The following is a 17,482-nucleotide window of genomic DNA, read 5'->3' as shown; positions in this document are numbered from 1 at the left end:
CGCACGGCCACATCTTCCGGCTCAGGTGCCCAACGCCGAAGCCCGCGGGGCGGGCGTCCGGGAGTTCCCGGAAGTGGTCGGGCCTCTGGTTTCCGGTGCGGGTCGGGAAAAATGTCGGTGGTCGCGGTGCTGCCAGCTCTGGCGCGGGTGAGGAGAGTGGCGATTCTCGGGTCTTGGGTGGGCTGCGGTGGGGACTGAGTCTCGTCTTCCTGTGGAGTCCTGGAGGGAATCCTGACAGCCCAGGGCAAGGACAGACTCAAGGAGAGGTCGAGCCTGCAATTTAGGAAATTCAGGTCGCTGCCACCCTTTTCTGAGCCCACTGTGTGCCTGTCTCGTAGCCTCGTTGAACCATCGGTCTTGCGGCGAGACCCAATTCAGATTTCACCTATTGACCGGGTGGAACTGGTCCGACCGCCTCTGGGCGCCCCTTCTCTCTGTTCTTAACTCTTCTCTGGTACCTATCGTGATTTTGCATCATATCATATGATCTTTCTTTTTTGATGTAAGTGTTTACCACTGTAAACCTCTCTCTTAGTACTGCTTTTTGCTGCATCTCATGATCTTTTTGTATGTTGTGTTTTCGTTTTGTCTTAAGATATTTTCTAATTTCCCTTTTGATTTCTTCTTTGACCCATTTGGACCATTGCTTGTTCAAGAGTGAGAATGTGTTGTTTAGTTTTCACAGATTTGTGAGTTTTCCAGTTTTCCTTCTGCTGTTGATTTCTTATTTCCTTCCATTGTGGCCAGAAAATATACTTTGTATGATTTCAATGTTTAAGACTTGCTTTGTAACCTGATATGTGATCTCTCCCGGAGAATGTTCCCAGTGTGCTTGAGAAGAATGTGTATTCTGCTGCTGTTGAGTGGAATGTTCTGTGTATGTCTGTTTGGTCCATTTGGTCTGTAGTGCTCAAGTTCTCTGTTTCTTTATTGATCTTCTGTTTGGATGTTCTATCCGTTATTGAAAGTGGGGTGTTGAAATCTCCTACTGTTATTATGTTGCTGTCTGTTTCTCCATTCAGTTCTTCTTGATTCTTCTGATTGATCAGGTCTGCTCCTTCTTCATATATTTGGGTGCTCTGATGTTGGTTGTATATATATTTATAATTATATCTTCCTGGTGAATTGACCCTTTTATCATTATATACTGTCCCTTTTTTATCTCTTCTGACAGTTTTTGACTTACTCTGTTTTGTTTGGTGTAAGTAGAGCCATCTCTGCTCTCTCTTGGTTACAATTGACGTGGAATATCTTTTTTTTCGTCCTTTCACTTTCAGCCTGTGTGTATGCTTACATCTAAAATGAGTGTCTTGTAACAGCATATAGTTCGGTCTTGTTTTTTTAATCTATTCAGCCAGTCTTTCAGTTGAGGAGTTTAACACATTTAAATTTAAAATAATGGCTGATAGGGAAGGACTTACTCTTCCCATTTTAAGTGTTTTCTGTCCATCCTATAGCTTTGTGTCCTTCTCTTCCTCTCTTGCTGTCATGTGTTGTTTCATTGATATTTTTTTTTTTTAGAGACACGCTTTGATTCCTTTCTAATTTTCTATTGTGTATTTTCTTTGTGGTTGCCACGGGGCTTACATAAAACATGTTGTAGTAATCTATTTTAAGATGATAATTTAACTTCAATCTCATACAAAAACTCTGCTGTCTTATTCCTCCCCATCTTATGTTATTGATGCCACAATTACATATTTTTATGTTGTGTATCCATTAGCTTGTTTTTATAGTTATTTTTTATGTTTTTGTCGTTTAACTTCTATACCAGAATTAGAAGTAATTGGTGCATCACCATTACAGTGTTACAGTATTCTGTATTTGTTATATATTCTGTATTTGTTACCTTTACCAGTGAGCTTTATGCTTTCCTATGCTTTCATCTTGCTCTCTAGTGTTCCTTTGGATCCTTTGGGCTTCCTGAATTTGTATGTCCATTTCTTTCCCCAGATTTGGGAAGTTTTTGGTCATTATTTCTTCAAATAAGCTTTCTGCTCCTTTCTCTTTTCTCCTTCTGGGACTCCCATGATGTGTATGTTGCTCAGCTTGACAATGTCCTGTAAGTCTCTTACCTCAGTCTTTTTCATTCTTTTTTCTTTTTTCCTTCTGATTAGGTAATTTCAAATGACCTGTCTTCAAGTTTGCTTATTCTTCCTTCTGCTTGATCAGGTCTGCTGTTTCACCCCTGTAGTGAATTTTTCAATTCAGTTGTTGTATTCTTCAGTTCCAAAATTTCTGGCGACTTCTTTTTAATATTTTCCTTTGTTGACGTTCTCATTTTGTTCATGCATTGTTTTCCTGAGCTCACTGAATATCTTGATGACAGTTGTTTTGAATTCCTTGTCTGGAAATTCATATACCTCTGTTTCTTTAGGGTCTCTTTCTGGAAATTTATTTTGTTCAGTTGATTGGGCCATGCTTCCATTTTTTCTCATCCTTTGCAACTTTGTGTTGGGATCCACACATTTGAAAAAACAGCTACCTCTCCCACTCTTTTCGGACTGGCTTTGTACAAGGAAAGACCTTCACCAGCCTGCCCTGCTAGAGAATCTGGAGGCCTCTCAAACCTTTCATGTGGATATGCCTTCTCTGGATTTGTGTGCAAATTCACATTTGCTGCTGCTTTTTTCAGGATCTTTGCTCCCTCTGGTGTCTGTCTGTGGTAGTGCAGGTTCTCTGGAGCTGCCGCAAGCCTCACAGCTCTTTTGTGTATCCCAGGACCCATCAGTGCTGCAGGTTGGCCAAGACAGAAACTACTGCCGTGGGCAGCTTTTTGAAAAGCAGGAACTTTGGATGCATGCTCCACTCTTTTCCTTCCCCACCCAAGAAGAAGCTGCCAAGGTCTCTTGGCTGCTTGCTGTACTGTGGGTCACCCAAAAGCTGCCCAGCTCTCTTTGTTCTTAGAGGCCCCTAGGCATCTAGAGTATGCTGGGTCCTGTTGGCGCTCTGAGAAAGGCGAGGCATAAACCAGTCGCTGAGGCAGCCCCACAAAAAGCCAGAATATTGGATGCAACATTCCAACTCTTTCCTCCCCAGGGAGAAGCCAGGAGGTGGGAGTTTTCTCCAGTTGTACTGTACTGAGCTGAGAGGAGGGACTATGATGAATGAGTGCCACGAATTCTCCTTCCAGCTTTGATCCAGCTGGTTTTGTGCTCGCCGGGGGTTCAGGAGCCTCTTAATTGGTTTCTGGATTTCTCATGAAGGGAATTGGTCTGGGTACTGTTGTTGAGTGGGGGTCTCCATGGGAGGAGAGTGTGGGGCTTCCCATTCCACCGTCTTGCTGATGTCACAAACTTCGCATTGCATCTTGATAGTTTTTGCCTTTCTCTAGACAGGGAGCCTGTGAGGCATTAGGGAGCATGCTGTCACTGGGTGCTCAGATTTTAACATAGGCAAGTGACTAGAATATCAACCATACCGTTGGGAATGTGAAAAGGGGAGAAAGGGAATGTGAAAGAGGGAGAAAATATTTTTGCTGGGAGAATTTTTGGAAAGGCGCTGGTTAAGAACATGTTTACGGTTAGGGCTAGGTTCCAGTTTTAACTGCAGTTACTATTTGGGTGCCTTTGGTAAATTATTTAACCTCTTTTTTTTTTTTTAAAGATTTTATTTTTTTTCCTTTTTCTCCCCAAAGCCCCCCGGTACATAGTTGTATATTCTTTGTTGTGGGTCCTTCTAGTTGTGGCATGTGGGACGCTACCTCAGCGTGGCTTGATGAGCAGTGCCATGTCCGCGCCCAGGATTCGAACCAATGAAACACTGGGCCGCCTGCAGCAGAGTGCGTGAACTTAACCACTCAGCCATGGGGCCATCCCCTATTTAACCTCTTTGAGCCTCAGTTTCCTAAGCTGTAAAATGGGACAGTATAAGCCTAACTTTTTAAGGACTAAACGAGATTGAATGCATTTTTTTTTAAAGTATTCTTTTTGGTGAGGAAGATTGGCCCTGAGCTAACACCTGTTGCCAGTCTTCCTCATTTTTTTTTCTCCGTAAAGCCCCAGTACACAGTTGTATATCCTAGTTGTAGGTCATTCTAGTTCTTCTATGTGGGACGCCACCACAGCATGGCTTGATGAGCAGTGTGTAGGTCTGTGCCCAGGATCCAAACCAGCGAACCCCAGGCCTCTGAAGCCGAGCATGTGAATTTAACCACTCGGCCCGAGGCCTGCCCCAGATTGAATGCATTTAACAGCTAGTAAGTGTTGAGTGAATGACAGTGATGGCATTGTTGTTGTTATAAAGATGTTTGTGGTTTATTTGTTTCAGATGCTTGCTGTGTCAAGGCGCCACCTAGTGTCACCTTCGCTCAGCATGACACCATTCAGATGCTTCTACAGAGGTGACAGCCCGACCGATTCCCAAAAAGACTTGATTGAAATCCCTTTGCCTCCATGGCAGGAGCGAACTGATGAATCCATAGAAACCAAAAGAGCCCGGCTGCTCTACGAGAGCAGAAAGAGGGGAATGTTGGAAAACTGCATCCTGCTGAGGTAGGGGATGGCAGTCTTGGGGTCACTTCTCTTTGACTGGAGACAGCCTTTTCAGTGTCTTTCTCTCTTTTCCTTCTTTTTAGCCTCTTTGCTAAAGAGCATCTGCACCACATGACAGAGAAACAGCTGAACCTCTATGATCGCCTGATTAATGAGCCCAGCAATGACTGGGATATTTACTACTGGGCTACAGGTACTGGACGTGATAAGCAACATAATGTGAACAATGGGCTGACTTGGGCTGGTTTGACTCTGAAATTGTATCCTAAGCAATTTTTCTTCTTTTATGTGTGCCACGGACACTCAACCTGAACACTCTTCAAATTTTTCTTGAGTGTGCAAAATTTGTTTTATTAGTTAAGGTTCTTTGTTCGCAAGCAATAGCAATCTGTTCTGTCTGACTTAAGCAAAAAGGGAATTTGGTGGAATTGTATGGGAAGCTCACAGTATCAAAGGGAAGGTTAATGGGGCCATCCCGGTGGCGCAGCAGTTAAGTTCACACGTTCCGCTTCAGTGGCCCGGGGTTCGCTGGTTCAGATCCCGGGTGCGGACATGGCACTGCTTGGCAAGCCATGCTGTGGCAGGTGTCCCACGTATAAAGTGGAAGAAGATGGACACAGATGTTAGCTCAGGGCCAGTCCTCTTCAGCAAAAAAAAAAAAGGAGGATTGGCAGCAGATGTTAGTTCAGGGCTAATCTTCCTCCAAACAACAAAGGGGGGGAAGATTGAAGAAAAACCATCCTGGGAATGGAGTGGAAGCAGACAGCTCTGTAAGTGCGTAGCAAGAGTTCCTCAGTAGTCCCACTCTGGGACTGCCTTTGTGAGGGATGAATTCTGTTTGTAGTTGGGATTAGCTTTGGCTAGGAGTAAAAAAAATCCCAAACAATAATGGCTTAAACAAGACAGAACTGTATTTCTCTTTTTCATCACAGAAGTCCAGAAGTAGGCACTTCAGAGCATACAGAGTAGCTTCAAAAAGTTGCGAGGTCCAGAATCCTCTTGATTTGCTGCTCCTTCATCCTTGGTGTGTGTCGTCTGCCTCACGATCCAAGATGGCCACTGAAGCTCTATCTGTCTTGTCCATATTTCAGCCAGGAAAAAAGTGTATAGAAGAGCATACCCCATACTCTGTGTTCCTTCTCAGGAAATTGTACACCATGCTTCCATTTATTTTTCACTGGCCACAGTTCAGTCACATGACTACACCTAGCCGTAAGGAAGAAATAATATATTCTACGTGTCCAGCTAAATTGGAGATTGTATTCTCAAGGAAAAATGGGGGAAAGGTGTCAGGGGACATCTCATCCATTTGTGTTACACTCTGGGTCTCCTGTTTTTGTGTTTCCACTCAATGTTTGTATCATAGAATAGAAGCCATTCTACAGATTCCAAGTATAAAATGTGATAATGCAGCATCTAGAAGCTTATACAACCATTGGAAAGCCCCGAAGTCTAAAATGTCTGTCCTGCCCTTTAAAGAAAATGTTTGGCCCTGACTTAGAATAACACGTTTGACAGCTGTCCTTGGTGGTGTTCATAGCAGTAGTTCTTCCTTTGTGTTTTTGTTTTTTTTTTTTTTTTGAGGAAGATTAGCCCTGAGTTAACATCTGCCACCAATCCTCCTCTTTTTGCTGAGGAAGACTGGCCCTGAGCTAACATCTGTGCGCGTCTTCCTCTACTTTATATGTGGGACGCCTACCACAGCATGGCTTGCCAAGTTGTGCCGTGTCTGCACCCGGGATCTGAACCAATGAACCCCAGGCCGCCAAAGCAGAACGTACAAACTTAACCACTGAGCCACTGGGCCGGTCCCCCTTTTTGTGTTGTTGAGTAGACTTCCATCGAGTGATGTCCCACAGTTTGTTTATCCACTGACCAATTGAGAGACCTTAGGGTTCTTTCCAGTTTTAGCCCATTATGAATAAAGTCAATCTACACGTTGGCATACACGTTTTTGTGAACACAAGTTTTAGTTTTTCTTGGGTAAATATCCAGCAGAAGGATTGCTGGGTCACGTGATAAGTGTATGTTGAACTTGATAACAAACTTTTTCTGTAATGGACTAGGTAGTAAATGTTTTAGGCTTCGTAGGTTATACATTCTCTGTTGTAAATATTCAACCCTACTATCAGAGCATGCAAGCAGCCACAGAAAACAGGAAGACAACTGAGTGTGACTGTGTTGCAATAAAACTATCGATGACACTAAAATTGGAATTTCTTGCAATTTTCATGTGTCACACAGTATTCTTTCGAATTTGTTTTTCCTCAACCATTTAAAAATCATTAGCTCATGGTCCATACTAAAACAGGCAGCAGGCTGTAGTTTGCAGACTCCTGTCCTGTAAAAGGCGAGACTCAAAGACTGCATGCTGTATGATTTCATTATATGATATTCTGGAAAAGGCAAAACTGTAGGGGCAGAAATCAGACCAGTGATCGCCAGGGACTGGGTGTGAAGGGTGGGGTTGATGCTCCACATCTGTATCAGCACTTGGTATTAGCTGTGTTTGTTTTTAGCTACTCTTAAGAAGTATGTAGTGCTATATCGCTGTAGTTTTAATTGGTAATGACTAGTGATATTGAGGATCTTTTCTTTTCAAGTGCTCATTTGCCATTCACACATCTCTGGTGGTGTGTCTTTTCAAATCTCCCCCCCCACCTTTTCTTTTTAATTGGCTTGTTTGTTTTCTTATTATTGAGTTGTTTTTTTTTTCAAAGATTTTGTTTTTTCCTTTTTCTCCCCAAACCCCCCGGTACATAGTTGTATATTCTTTGTTGTGGGTCCTTCTAGTTGTGGCATGTGGGACGCTGCCTCAGCGTGGCTTGATGAGCAGTGCCATGTCCGCGCCCAGGATTCGAACCACTGAAACACTGGGCTGCCTGCAGCGGAGCGTGCGAACTTAACCACTCGGCCACGGGGCCAGCCCCTTCTTATTATTGAGTTTTGAGTGTTCTTAATTTATTCCAGATTCAAGGCCTTTATGAGATGTGTCTTGCAAATTTTTTCTCTCTGTCTCTGGAGACATTTTCATTTCTTTATTTTTCTTTGATGAGGAAGATTGACCCTGAGCTAACATCTGTGCCAATCTTCCTCTGTTTGTTAGTATGTGGGCCACCAGCACAGCATGGCCACTAACAGAGCAGTGGAGGCCCGCACCCAGGAACCGAACCCGGGCTGCCAAAGTGGAGCACACTGAACTTAACCACTAGGCCACTGGGACTGGCCCTCTTTTCATTTTCTTAACATTGCCTTTCAAAGAGCAGTTTTTAAATTTGGTGAAGCACAATATACTGGTTTTGTTTAGTGGGTTGTGCTTTTGGTATTGTGTCTAAGAACTCTGCCTGATCCAAAGTCACAAAGATTTTCTCTTTCCCTCTGGGATTTTATAGTTTTAGAATCAGCTGTTCAATTTCTCCAAAAAAAAATCCTGCTTGGATTTTGATTGGGGTTGTGTTGCAACAGATCGATTTGGGAAGATTCTTTTTAACAATTTAGAATCATCTGATCTATTAACACGCCATGTCTCCTTTTATTTAAGTCTTCTTTGATTTCTTTAATCAGTGTATTACCTATTCCTGCATGACAAATTACCCCCAAAACTTATTGGCTTAAAACAATCCATACTTATATTTCATGGTTTCTGTGGGTCTGGAATCCAGGCATGCTCAGCAGGGTCCTATGCTTCAGTCTGTCACGAGGTCCCCATCAAGGTGTCGGCCCAGGGTCTGGAGTCTCATTTGGATCTCAGCTAGGGAAAGATTACTTCTGAGCCCTCTCTGGTCTTGGCAGAATTCAGTTCCTCACAGGCTCTTCACCTGCGGGCCTCAGTTTCTTGCTGGCTGTTGCCTACAGGCCTCCTACAGTTCCTTGTCGCAAAGGCTTCTGCCATGGGGCAGCTTGCTTCGTCAGAGTGTGCAAGCCAAGGAGACATTAGAATCTACCAGCAAGATGGAAGCCACAGTGTTTTGTAACCTAATCACAGAAATAATGTTCCAGCTGCCGGCCCCATGACCGAGTGGTTAAGTTTGCAATTTCATTGATTTCTACTGTTATCTTCATTATTTCCATTCTTCTTAATTTGCTCTTTTCCTAATTTCTTAAGGTGGAAGCTGAACTCATTGACTTGAGATCTTCTTTTCCACTATAAGCATTTAATGCTATAAATTACCCTCTCTAAGCACTGCTTTAGCTTCATGTTAGAAATTTGGATATGTTATATTTTCATTTAATTCAAAATATTTTGTGATTTCCCTTGTGGCTTCCTCTTTGACTCATGAGCTATTTAGAAGTATGTATTTTTTTGGTTTTTCTGCAGGGGAAGCTTCAACCCTGAGCTAACATCTGTTGCCAGTCTTCCTCCTTTTTTCTTCCTCCCCCCCGCAAAAGGCCCAGTACGTAGTTGTGTGTAGTTGTGAGTTCTTCTGGTTCTTCTCTGTGAGCCACTGCCACAGCATGGCTCCTGACAGATGGGTGGTGTGGTCCCACGCCTGATCACTGAACCCAGGCCACTGAAGCGGCTGGCTCTAGACCTGTGTTTAGTTTTCAGATATTTGGGGATTTTCCAGATATTTTTCTTTTATTGATTCTATTGTGACAATAGAACACATGTTATATAATTTCACTTCTTTTCCATTTCTTGAAATTTGTTTATGGTCTGAAATGTAGGTATCTTGATAATGTTCATGTGCATTTATTTGAACATAATGTGTATTCTGCACTTGTGAGTAAAGTGTTCTGTAAATGTCAACTAGGTCAAGTTGGTTGATACTGTTGTTCGTGTCTTCTATATTCCAACGGATTTACTCTGCACTTCTTCTATCAATTACTAAGAGAAGAGTGTTGAAATCTCCCAACTATAATGTAGATTCAGTAAGACTCCTTTCATTTCTCTCAGTTTTTGCTTTATATATTTTGAAGCTCTGTTATTACGTGAAGACACACTTAGGATTGTTATATCTTCTTGATGAATTGCCCCCTTTATCATTGTACAATGTCCATCTTTATCGCTGATAATATTCCTTGTTCTGAAGTGCCTGTTGGTAATATAGACACCCAGTTTTCTTTTGGTTAGTGTTTGCATGTTATGTCTTTTTCCATCTATATTAGTTTTCCATCGCTACGTAATAAATTACCACAAACTCAGCAACTTTAAACAACACCTGTTTATTAGTTCACAGTTCTGGAGGTCAGAAGCCATGCCCAGATCACACAGTGGGAAACCAGTGTCAGCCGTTCTACATTCCTGTCTGGAGGCTCACTCAGGGGGTTAGGAGAATTCATTTCCTTGCAGTTGTAGGACTGAGATCTCGTTGTCTTGCTAGCTGTGGATCGCTTTCAGCTTCTAGAGGCCACTCTCCGGTCCTTGCCACTTGGCTCTCTCCGGCTCAGCTATGGCAATCCTCCCTCACGTTGATTCCCTCTCGTGCTTTAAATCTCTCTGACTTGCCGTCTGCCACCAGCTGGAGGAAACTCTCCTTTAAAAGAGCTCATGTGATTAGGTCAGAACCACCTGGATAATTTCCCTGTCCTAAGGTCAACTGTGTCATATAACATAACCTAATCAGGGGAGTGAAAATCGTCATATTCACAGTCTGGGGGATTACGCAGGCCTTGTATACCCGGGGAGTGGGAAATACTGGGGGCCGACTCATAAGTCTGCCTGCCACACCATTCTTTGACTTTTCACTTATCTCTCTCTTTCGTATCCAATCTTATGGTCTCTGTCTTTCTATTGACGTGTTTTGGCCATTTACATATAATGAGTTATCAATGTGGTTGAATTAAAAGCTACTACCATCTTTTTGTTTGTTTCCTGTTTCTTCCATCTGTTCTTTGTTCCTTTTTACTTCTATTTCCATGGGGGTTTTTTATTTAGTACTTTTTATTTTGTTTTACCTCCACTGTTGGCTCATTATTTGTACCTGTCTTTATAATTTTTTTAGTGATTGCCCTGGGGTTTACCGTGTACGTCTTTAATTCACCACAGTCTACCTTCCGTGTTATACCTTCAGGTATTATTATACTGCTTCACGTATAATGGAAGAACTTTATAACAGTGTATGCAATTCTTCCCTCCCGTCTTTTGTGCTCTTGCTGTGTTTTACTTATGCTGTACGCCTACGCTACATTTCTATTGTTTTGCTTTAGACAATTATCTTGAGAGTGATTTAAAATACGGAAAAGAATACAAAATGTATTTTATATTTGCCTTCATTTTAACCATTTCTAGAGATCTTCATGTCTTTACATCAATCCATGTTTTTCTCAGTATCATAGTCCTTCTGTCTGAAGAACTTCCTTTATTAGCAGACCTTGTAGTGCAGGTCTGCTATTACAAATTCTCTCGGCTTTTGTTTGTCATTTTCGAAAGATATTTTTGGTGGATATGGAATTATAGGCTCACACTTTTTCCTTTCGGCACTTTACGTGGGCACACCTCCTTTGCTAGGCTGTTCTGTGCAGGATCAAGTCAGTCTGGTTCGGAGTTGAACCGGATTTGGGTTTGTTGTTGCTTTGATTACCTTCAGTGTTCCACCAGCTTCAAATTCTTCTGGTGTTTGCATGTGCTATTTTCTGGTTTGCATACTTTCTGACAAGAAGTAAGCTATGTCTATTCCTTTGTATGTAATGTACGTTTTCTTTTTGAATGTTTTCAGTATTTCATGTTTGGTTTTCATTTGTTCGAATATGATATGTCTGTTTGGTTTTGGTATTTATCCTGCTTGGGTATGTTGGATCTGTGTTTTTATACCTTTCATTATTGTTGGAAAACTCTCAGTCATTATCTCTTCAGATATTTCTTCTGCCTTATTTTCTCCCTCTTTTTCTTCTGGGATTCCAGTTACATTTAGGTTAGACTGTTTGATACTGTCCCAAAGCTTTTGGATTCTCTCCTTTGTGTCTTTCATTCTTCTCTTTATGTAACAGTTTGAGTAATTTGTATTAGGTAATATCTGTTGACTATCTTGCAGTTCACTAATTCTTTCCTTGACCATGTCAGATCTTATGATGAGCCTTTTGAGATCATTCTGCTTATTTGTTACTGTATTTTTATTTTTAACATTCCTTTTGACTTTTGTAGTTTCCATCTCTGCTGGAATTTCTCATCGGTTTGTACATTTTGTCTACTTTTTCCACTAGAGCCTTTAACATATTAATCATAGTTACTTTATTTGAATTCCCTGTCTAATAGTTTTAACATCTGGGTCATCCCTGAGTGTGTTTCTGTTGATTGCTTTGTTCCTTCACAGTGTGTTTTTTTTTTTCTTTTATGTGTTTGTATTTCATGATTTTTGATTGAATGTTACACATCACGAGTAAGAGAGTAAAGACCGAGATAAGTAGTATTTTTTGCCTGGAAATGGTCGTGCTGCTTCTGTTAGGCTGTTAATTTGGGGATCGAGTCAGTCTAGTTAGGAGTTAAGCTCACACTGGATTTTGTCGTTGTTTTGGTTCCCTTCAGTGCACCACCAGCCTCTATTGTTACCATGTGCTTAGGGTGGGGGCTGAGTTTCCAGAGGGTGTTTCTCAGTGTTCCTGTTGTACCCTCAGCTTGCAGCCTTCCTGTATTTCTGTGCCTCAGAGGGCATCACTCTCCATGCTCTGGCCCTCCCCCAGCAGTAGACTCCTGTTGTTTTGCACTTGGTGCTTGTAAGTTTGAGGAGGGAGGTGGGGAGGGTATTCTCTGTTATCCTGGTCCAGCTTCATCCCTGTAGCCTGGGTCTTAGGGGTGGGCTTTCTCAGTGATCCTGCCCTTCCCACAAGGGTAGAGGGTTTTTTTCTTTTACCCTTCCACCAGCCCAAATGGGTCCTCACATGTGTCCTGTAGGAGACAGGATTCACTGACCTGCTCCTAGTTGCTGAGGCTTTTGTTCTGTAGAGGAGAAGGGCTGGGCTGGGCTTTATGCTTCTTTTTGCAGTGTCGGCCGTTCCCCTCCTGGCATGAATCACTGAGGGAGGCTCTCTCCAGCCCCCTGTCTGGACCCTGTCTTTGTCGGGAGCATACTCAGTGGCAGTTTGTTGACAAGAACCTGAAGGTGGGTGTGAACTCCCCTGTGTCTGTGGCTCCCAGGGGTTTTATGCTCTCACATTAGCCTACACTTGGCTGTTAGCAGTTCATCAAGGTGAGGGGCTGGCCCCATCGCTGAGTGGTTAAGTTCACACGCTCCACTTTGGCAGCCTAGGGTTTTGCCGGTTCGGATCCTGGGTGCGGACATGGCACTGCTCATCAAGCCGTGTTGAGGTGGCGTCCCACATAGCACAACCAGAAGGACCCACAACTAGAATATACAACTGTGTACTTGGGGGCTTTGGGGAGAAGAAGGAAAAAAAAAAGATTGGCAACAGATGTGAGCTCAGGTGCCAGTCTTTAAAAGAAAAAGAGTTTCAGCTGAATTCTTACCTGTATGTATGGTGCCGAGTGTCTCTTCTTCCTTTGTCCTGTCTCAGGTGAGCAAGTGCTCGTGTCCACTTTCTCTTTTGAGGGGCTTCTCTTTCCTTAGATTTTATTCTACTTGGTTGCCCTGTGACCTCAGCTCTCTGATGACTTGCAAGTTGCAATATTTGTAGTTTAACTTTTTCTCGTTAGGGTGAGAGCAGTGTTCTTGCCAACTTTCAGCATCCTAGGGGGAAGCCTAAACCTTGATCTTTTTGTGTGTGTGTGTGGCTGTGTTCTAATAAAACTTTATTTACAAAAACAGGTGGTGGGCCACATTAGGACTGTGGGCCATAGTTTAACAACTCCTGCTCTAGATGCTTATTAGTAAAGCCCAGTAAGCACTTACATTTTTTAAACAGTGTGCATAAAAATAAAGAATAACAAAGGAGGATTTGCTCTACCAGGTATTAGTCTGTACTGTAAAGCTATAACAATTAAAATAATGTAAAATTGGTACAAGCACCACTGAAAGATTACTGAGCATAGGAGAGAGCCTAGTATATACAAAAATTTATGTAATATGGGAATCTACAAATCAGGAAGGGATAAGATGAATTACTTAATAAATCGTGTTGGGAAAGTTTGCAATTTGAAAAATAAAAAGATGTAATTCAATATATAAACCTTTTACTTTTGTTTTTTCTTTCTTTCTTTATTTTTTGCTGAGGAAGATTGGCCCTGAGCTAACATCTGTTGCCAGTCTTCCTCTTTTTGCTTGAGGAAGATTGCTGCAGAGCTAACTTCTATGCCAATTTTCCTCTATTTTGTATGTAGGTCGCCACCACAGTGTGGCTTGATGAGCAGTGTGTAGATCTGTGCCCAGGAACCAAACCTGTGAACCCTGGGCTGCTGAAGCAGAGCATGCGAACTTAACCACTATGCACCCAGGCCAGCCCTAAACCTCCTTGATCTTATTTTGATTGTCACAGAGAAACAGATGCCAGACCCCCACCCAATGTCAGGCCCTGTGCTGAGTGAGGGGACTCAGACTTTGTTTGGAGTACTTCCCTCTCCTAGCATTATAGTTGGTCTTGATAGGAGGCTCATTCCAGAGCACCTTACATCAGCTTTCCCAGTGGGAGGCTTTGCTTGTAATTTGAGTCTTAAGTGAGTGTCTCACAGGTGGAAGGAAAAGCTGGAGGTGAGCGGCCTACTGCCAGACTGCCTGCCTCTGGACTCAGGCTGGCCTTCTCATGCCTTCGCTCTGTGTCTTTCTTGCCTGTCCATTCAAATCTGGTTCTCCAGGTTTATGTCAGTTTTGCGTGCCTCTAATAACCTTCCAATAAGTTCCCTTTGGCTTAAGTTTACTGGAGTTATTAGTTTCTGTCACTTATAACCGAGGACTTTTGCCTCAGGAAATTGGGGAGGGGGGAGGGAACACAATACCCAGAAAACAACTGAAATACCAAATGCAGAGCCAAATAGTACAGCCAAGATTGGACAGGCCAGGGGTCAGCCAACTTGTTCCTAAAAGTCCAGAGTCAATACCTTAGGCTTGCGGCCATGTGGTCTCCGTTGCAACTGTTAACTCTGCCATCATAGCACGAAAGCAGCCACGGACAATATGGAACAAGTGGGAGTGGCTGCTCCAGAGAGCTGTGTACAAATACAGGCTGCCGTAGGTTGCCAGCTCCTGGTATAGGCTGCCTTGTGTATTTGGAGGAAGAATGGAGAGGTCTGTGTATCGACTGTGCTTCTTGGCCAGGACCGCAGTTTCAAGTTTCAAGATCCTTCTACCTGGGTATTGACTGGCCAACACACGTAATTCTTTTTGCCTGTTCTTCTCTTGCAGAAGCAAAACCAGCCCCAGAAATATTTGAGAATGAAGTCATGGCACTGCTGAGAGACTTTGCGAAAAACAAAAACAAGGAGCAGAGACTGCGTGCCCCCGATCTCGAATACCTCTTTGAAAAGCCCCACTGAGCTGGGCGCCTCCGCCTGCCTGGCCTCAGTCTGTGAACCCGCATGGCTTATGATGGATCCCGGCCCTGTTTTCCCACTTGTCCCTAGACACTCAACCCGCCTGGACCGTTCATCCTGCCTCAAAGGATGGACCCATCTCGCTCCCAGGACGTGTAAATGTTCAGTGTGTCTCATTCCGACGCTTTGTTCGGTCCTAGGCCTCAAAAGCAGGATGTCAGTGTTGCCAGCCTCGGCCACAGGAGGGCACTATAGGGGAAGCTATTGTGCTGGCTCCTGGCTTCAGGCGCCGCGTGTGCTCTGTGAAAGGAGGCGGCGGCTGCCGGTGCTGGGTGGAAAGCGCCCTGAGCAGCCCAGAGCTTTGTTCCTGTGAAATCCCCCCTTTCCAGTCCGATCTGGTTCTTTCTGCCAAGGGAAGCTGATCAAAGCCCCCTGAGCTGAGCCCTTCAAAGGCACAGCAGGCAGAATGAGGGCAGCGAGCAGGAACGGGGCGGGCCTGCTGCTCAGGAGTCAACATACCCATCAGGTTTTCCTTGAAATGTTCACTCTGGAAACAGAACCATAATGGAATATTAAAGAATATCTAAGAAAGGAAAATCACAGTTCCCCAACCCTCACACATTTTCATTCTGTCTGTTCCCATATATTTCGGAGTCCTATGTTTATAGAGTTTTACAAGGTCGCAATCATGGATTTTATCTCCACAGAGCGCTATAGCAACTTTTTCTATATTTCCCATCTTTGTAATTATTTTAGTTGACAAAATAATGTCACGGAAGAAATAATATGTCAGAATGAATTAGTTGAAAGTGTTTAGCCTTTGGGCCAGAAGACTTCTGCCTTGCCAGAGGCAGTCTCACTAGGAGAATTTGCCGTGGGAGTTGTAAGCCAGTCAGAACGGTCATCACCAGGACTGGGCCAGGAGCATCTGAAGGGGTGGGCCTGCGGAAGCCAGGCTGGCATTGAGAAGCAGATGTTGGTGATCATTAGAGCTGCATGCAGGGAGGAGGTGCACGTTTCCAGTGTGACTGAGCTACGGGGTCCCCCAGGGCTGCCTCATGGTCCTGCCTGCCCCCCCAGTGTCTCTGGCTAAGGAGAGAAGGGAAGAGAACCAGCCTTTACTCACGTGATCTCATTCAAGCTTCTCAGCCCTCTTGCAGACGAGCGGTGTCACACCTACTTTGTAGATGAGAAAGTGGGCTCAGAGAGAGTAATATGTCCAAGGTCGCATCGCTGTTCAGTCCCAAAGCCAGAGTCTCATAGAGTTCAGCGTGCCTCCAGAGCTCAGGAACTTTCTACCAGAACGCACTACCGTACTAGTGGAAACTTCGTAGAAATCTGTGCTTTGAAAAGTTATGGCAAAGAAACTTGACAGTACCGAGATGACCTGTGTGTCACGTAGGGGCAGGAAGCTGCCGGGTGCTTCCCAAAGTAAGCACTCGGTCACCCAAGGGAGCTCGTAAATAAGGAGGCAGCGCAGGTGCTGGCTCCAAGTTCAAATCTGGGCCCGCTGCTTCCTTGCTGGAGACATGAGTGGGCCTGAGCCTCAGTTTCCTCATCTATGAGATGGGGGTGACGGCACTCCCTATCTTAACTAGTTGAGCAGACGTTAAAGCTTGCGGAGTTCTTAGCTGGTCCCCAGGACACAGGGAGCTCAGTAGATAGAGGTGCTCAGTCATGGCCTTGGCCTGAGGCTTAAAACCTGTCTCCTGAAACACGTTGCCTGGTGTGTCAGCGAGGTCCCCAGAACTGCGTGCAGGGCAGTCTCATCTGCAGACAGGAAAGCTGAGCTTGTTAAAGAACCGCGGGGTGCCTTCTAGCCCGTGAAGACTGGAGGGAAAACAGACCCCGGTGACGATTCCTTTGATGGAAAATTCTGTAGCACTCTCACCTAAGCGAGGAACGGGAGTGAGGATGGGGAGGCAGAAAGAAGCAGGGCAGACGAGAAGACGTCACCCTGGGAGCACACCACAGCCTCTGGCCATTCTCGGGCCTCATTTGATGTACTGTGGGGAGAGTGTCAAATAGAGTTTTACAGAGAGAGATTTATCTGGACTATAAGAAGTGCACGTGCACTGGGCAGTGACTTACCCATCTATCCTAGACGCTTACGCAACCGAGCCCAGCAGCCAAGTATGCGGTCGGGGCTTTATTCCCCAGGGTGTGATCTCTCCTTACTCCGATTTTGTCTTATTTAACATAATGCTCAGCTGCTGCCACTTTCACCTGGGAATGGCATGCTTCTAAAGGAATTGTTTTCTTCCCAGGCTGCTGGCTTGTGTCATCTCTGAAAGTGAAGGATCTTGCTAACTTCAGCTGCTCAGTCTCAGACCCAGGGGTGCTATGTAAACAGTTTTTCCCTTTATTAGGCATTAAGTAAAACTAGGCCGGCCACAGTGCATTTTTTAAAAATTAATAAACACAGAGCAAGAGCCAGCAGCCCCCCAAGGATCCGTAAGGAACAGAAGCTAGGCTCATTCCTCTCAGTTGGACGCCTCACTGCCCACTGACCTCATTCCCAGCCTGCGCCGGGCGGATGGGCGTCTGGCCCTGCCCTGACCCATCTGAAGTGGTCTCATGAGTCTCATGTCGCGCAGGCTCCCGCGTGACACGTCAAACTGGGTCAGTA

The 17,482-nt window shown here is 44.3% G+C and overlaps 1 protein-coding gene across 1 annotated transcript; it reads left to right on the top strand.

Annotated features, from left to right (window-relative positions):
- Positions 1-4: 4 nt before the first annotated feature.
- SDHAF2 (succinate dehydrogenase complex assembly factor 2) lies at positions 5-15,455 on the top strand. Its single transcript, XM_046643008.1, has 4 exons — positions 5-147; positions 4,270-4,493; positions 4,577-4,686; positions 14,726-15,455. The coding sequence occupies exons 1-4, from the start codon at positions 112-114 to the stop codon at positions 14,854-14,856; spliced, it is 501 nt and encodes a 166-aa protein (XP_046498964.1). The 5' UTR covers positions 5-111; the 3' UTR covers positions 14,857-15,455.
- The last annotated feature ends 2,027 nt before the right edge of the window (positions 15,456-17,482 follow it).

The sequence above is a fragment of the Equus quagga genome, chromosome 17 (assembly GCF_021613505.1).
Source record: "Equus quagga isolate Etosha38 chromosome 17, UCLA_HA_Equagga_1.0, whole genome shotgun sequence".
Lineage (NCBI taxonomy): Eukaryota > Metazoa > Chordata > Mammalia > Perissodactyla > Equidae > Equus > Equus quagga.
Note: the sequence above shows the minus strand (reverse complement) of the source record. Positions and strands in the feature narration are given on the sequence as shown.

Bases quoted from the DNA above. Each gene is read 5' to 3' on its own strand.
- SDHAF2 (XM_046643008.1), top strand. From the start codon at position 112: ATGTCGGTGGTCGCGGTGCTGCCAGCTCTGGCGCGG. The intron at 148-4,269 runs GTGAGGAGAGTG...TATTTGTTTCAG, and splicing joins TGCTGCCAGCTCTGGCGCGG to ATGCTTGCTGTGTCAAGGCG. The intron at 4,687-14,725 runs GTACTGGACGTG...CTTCTCTTGCAG, and splicing joins TATTTACTACTGGGCTACAG to AAGCAAAACCAGCCCCAGAA.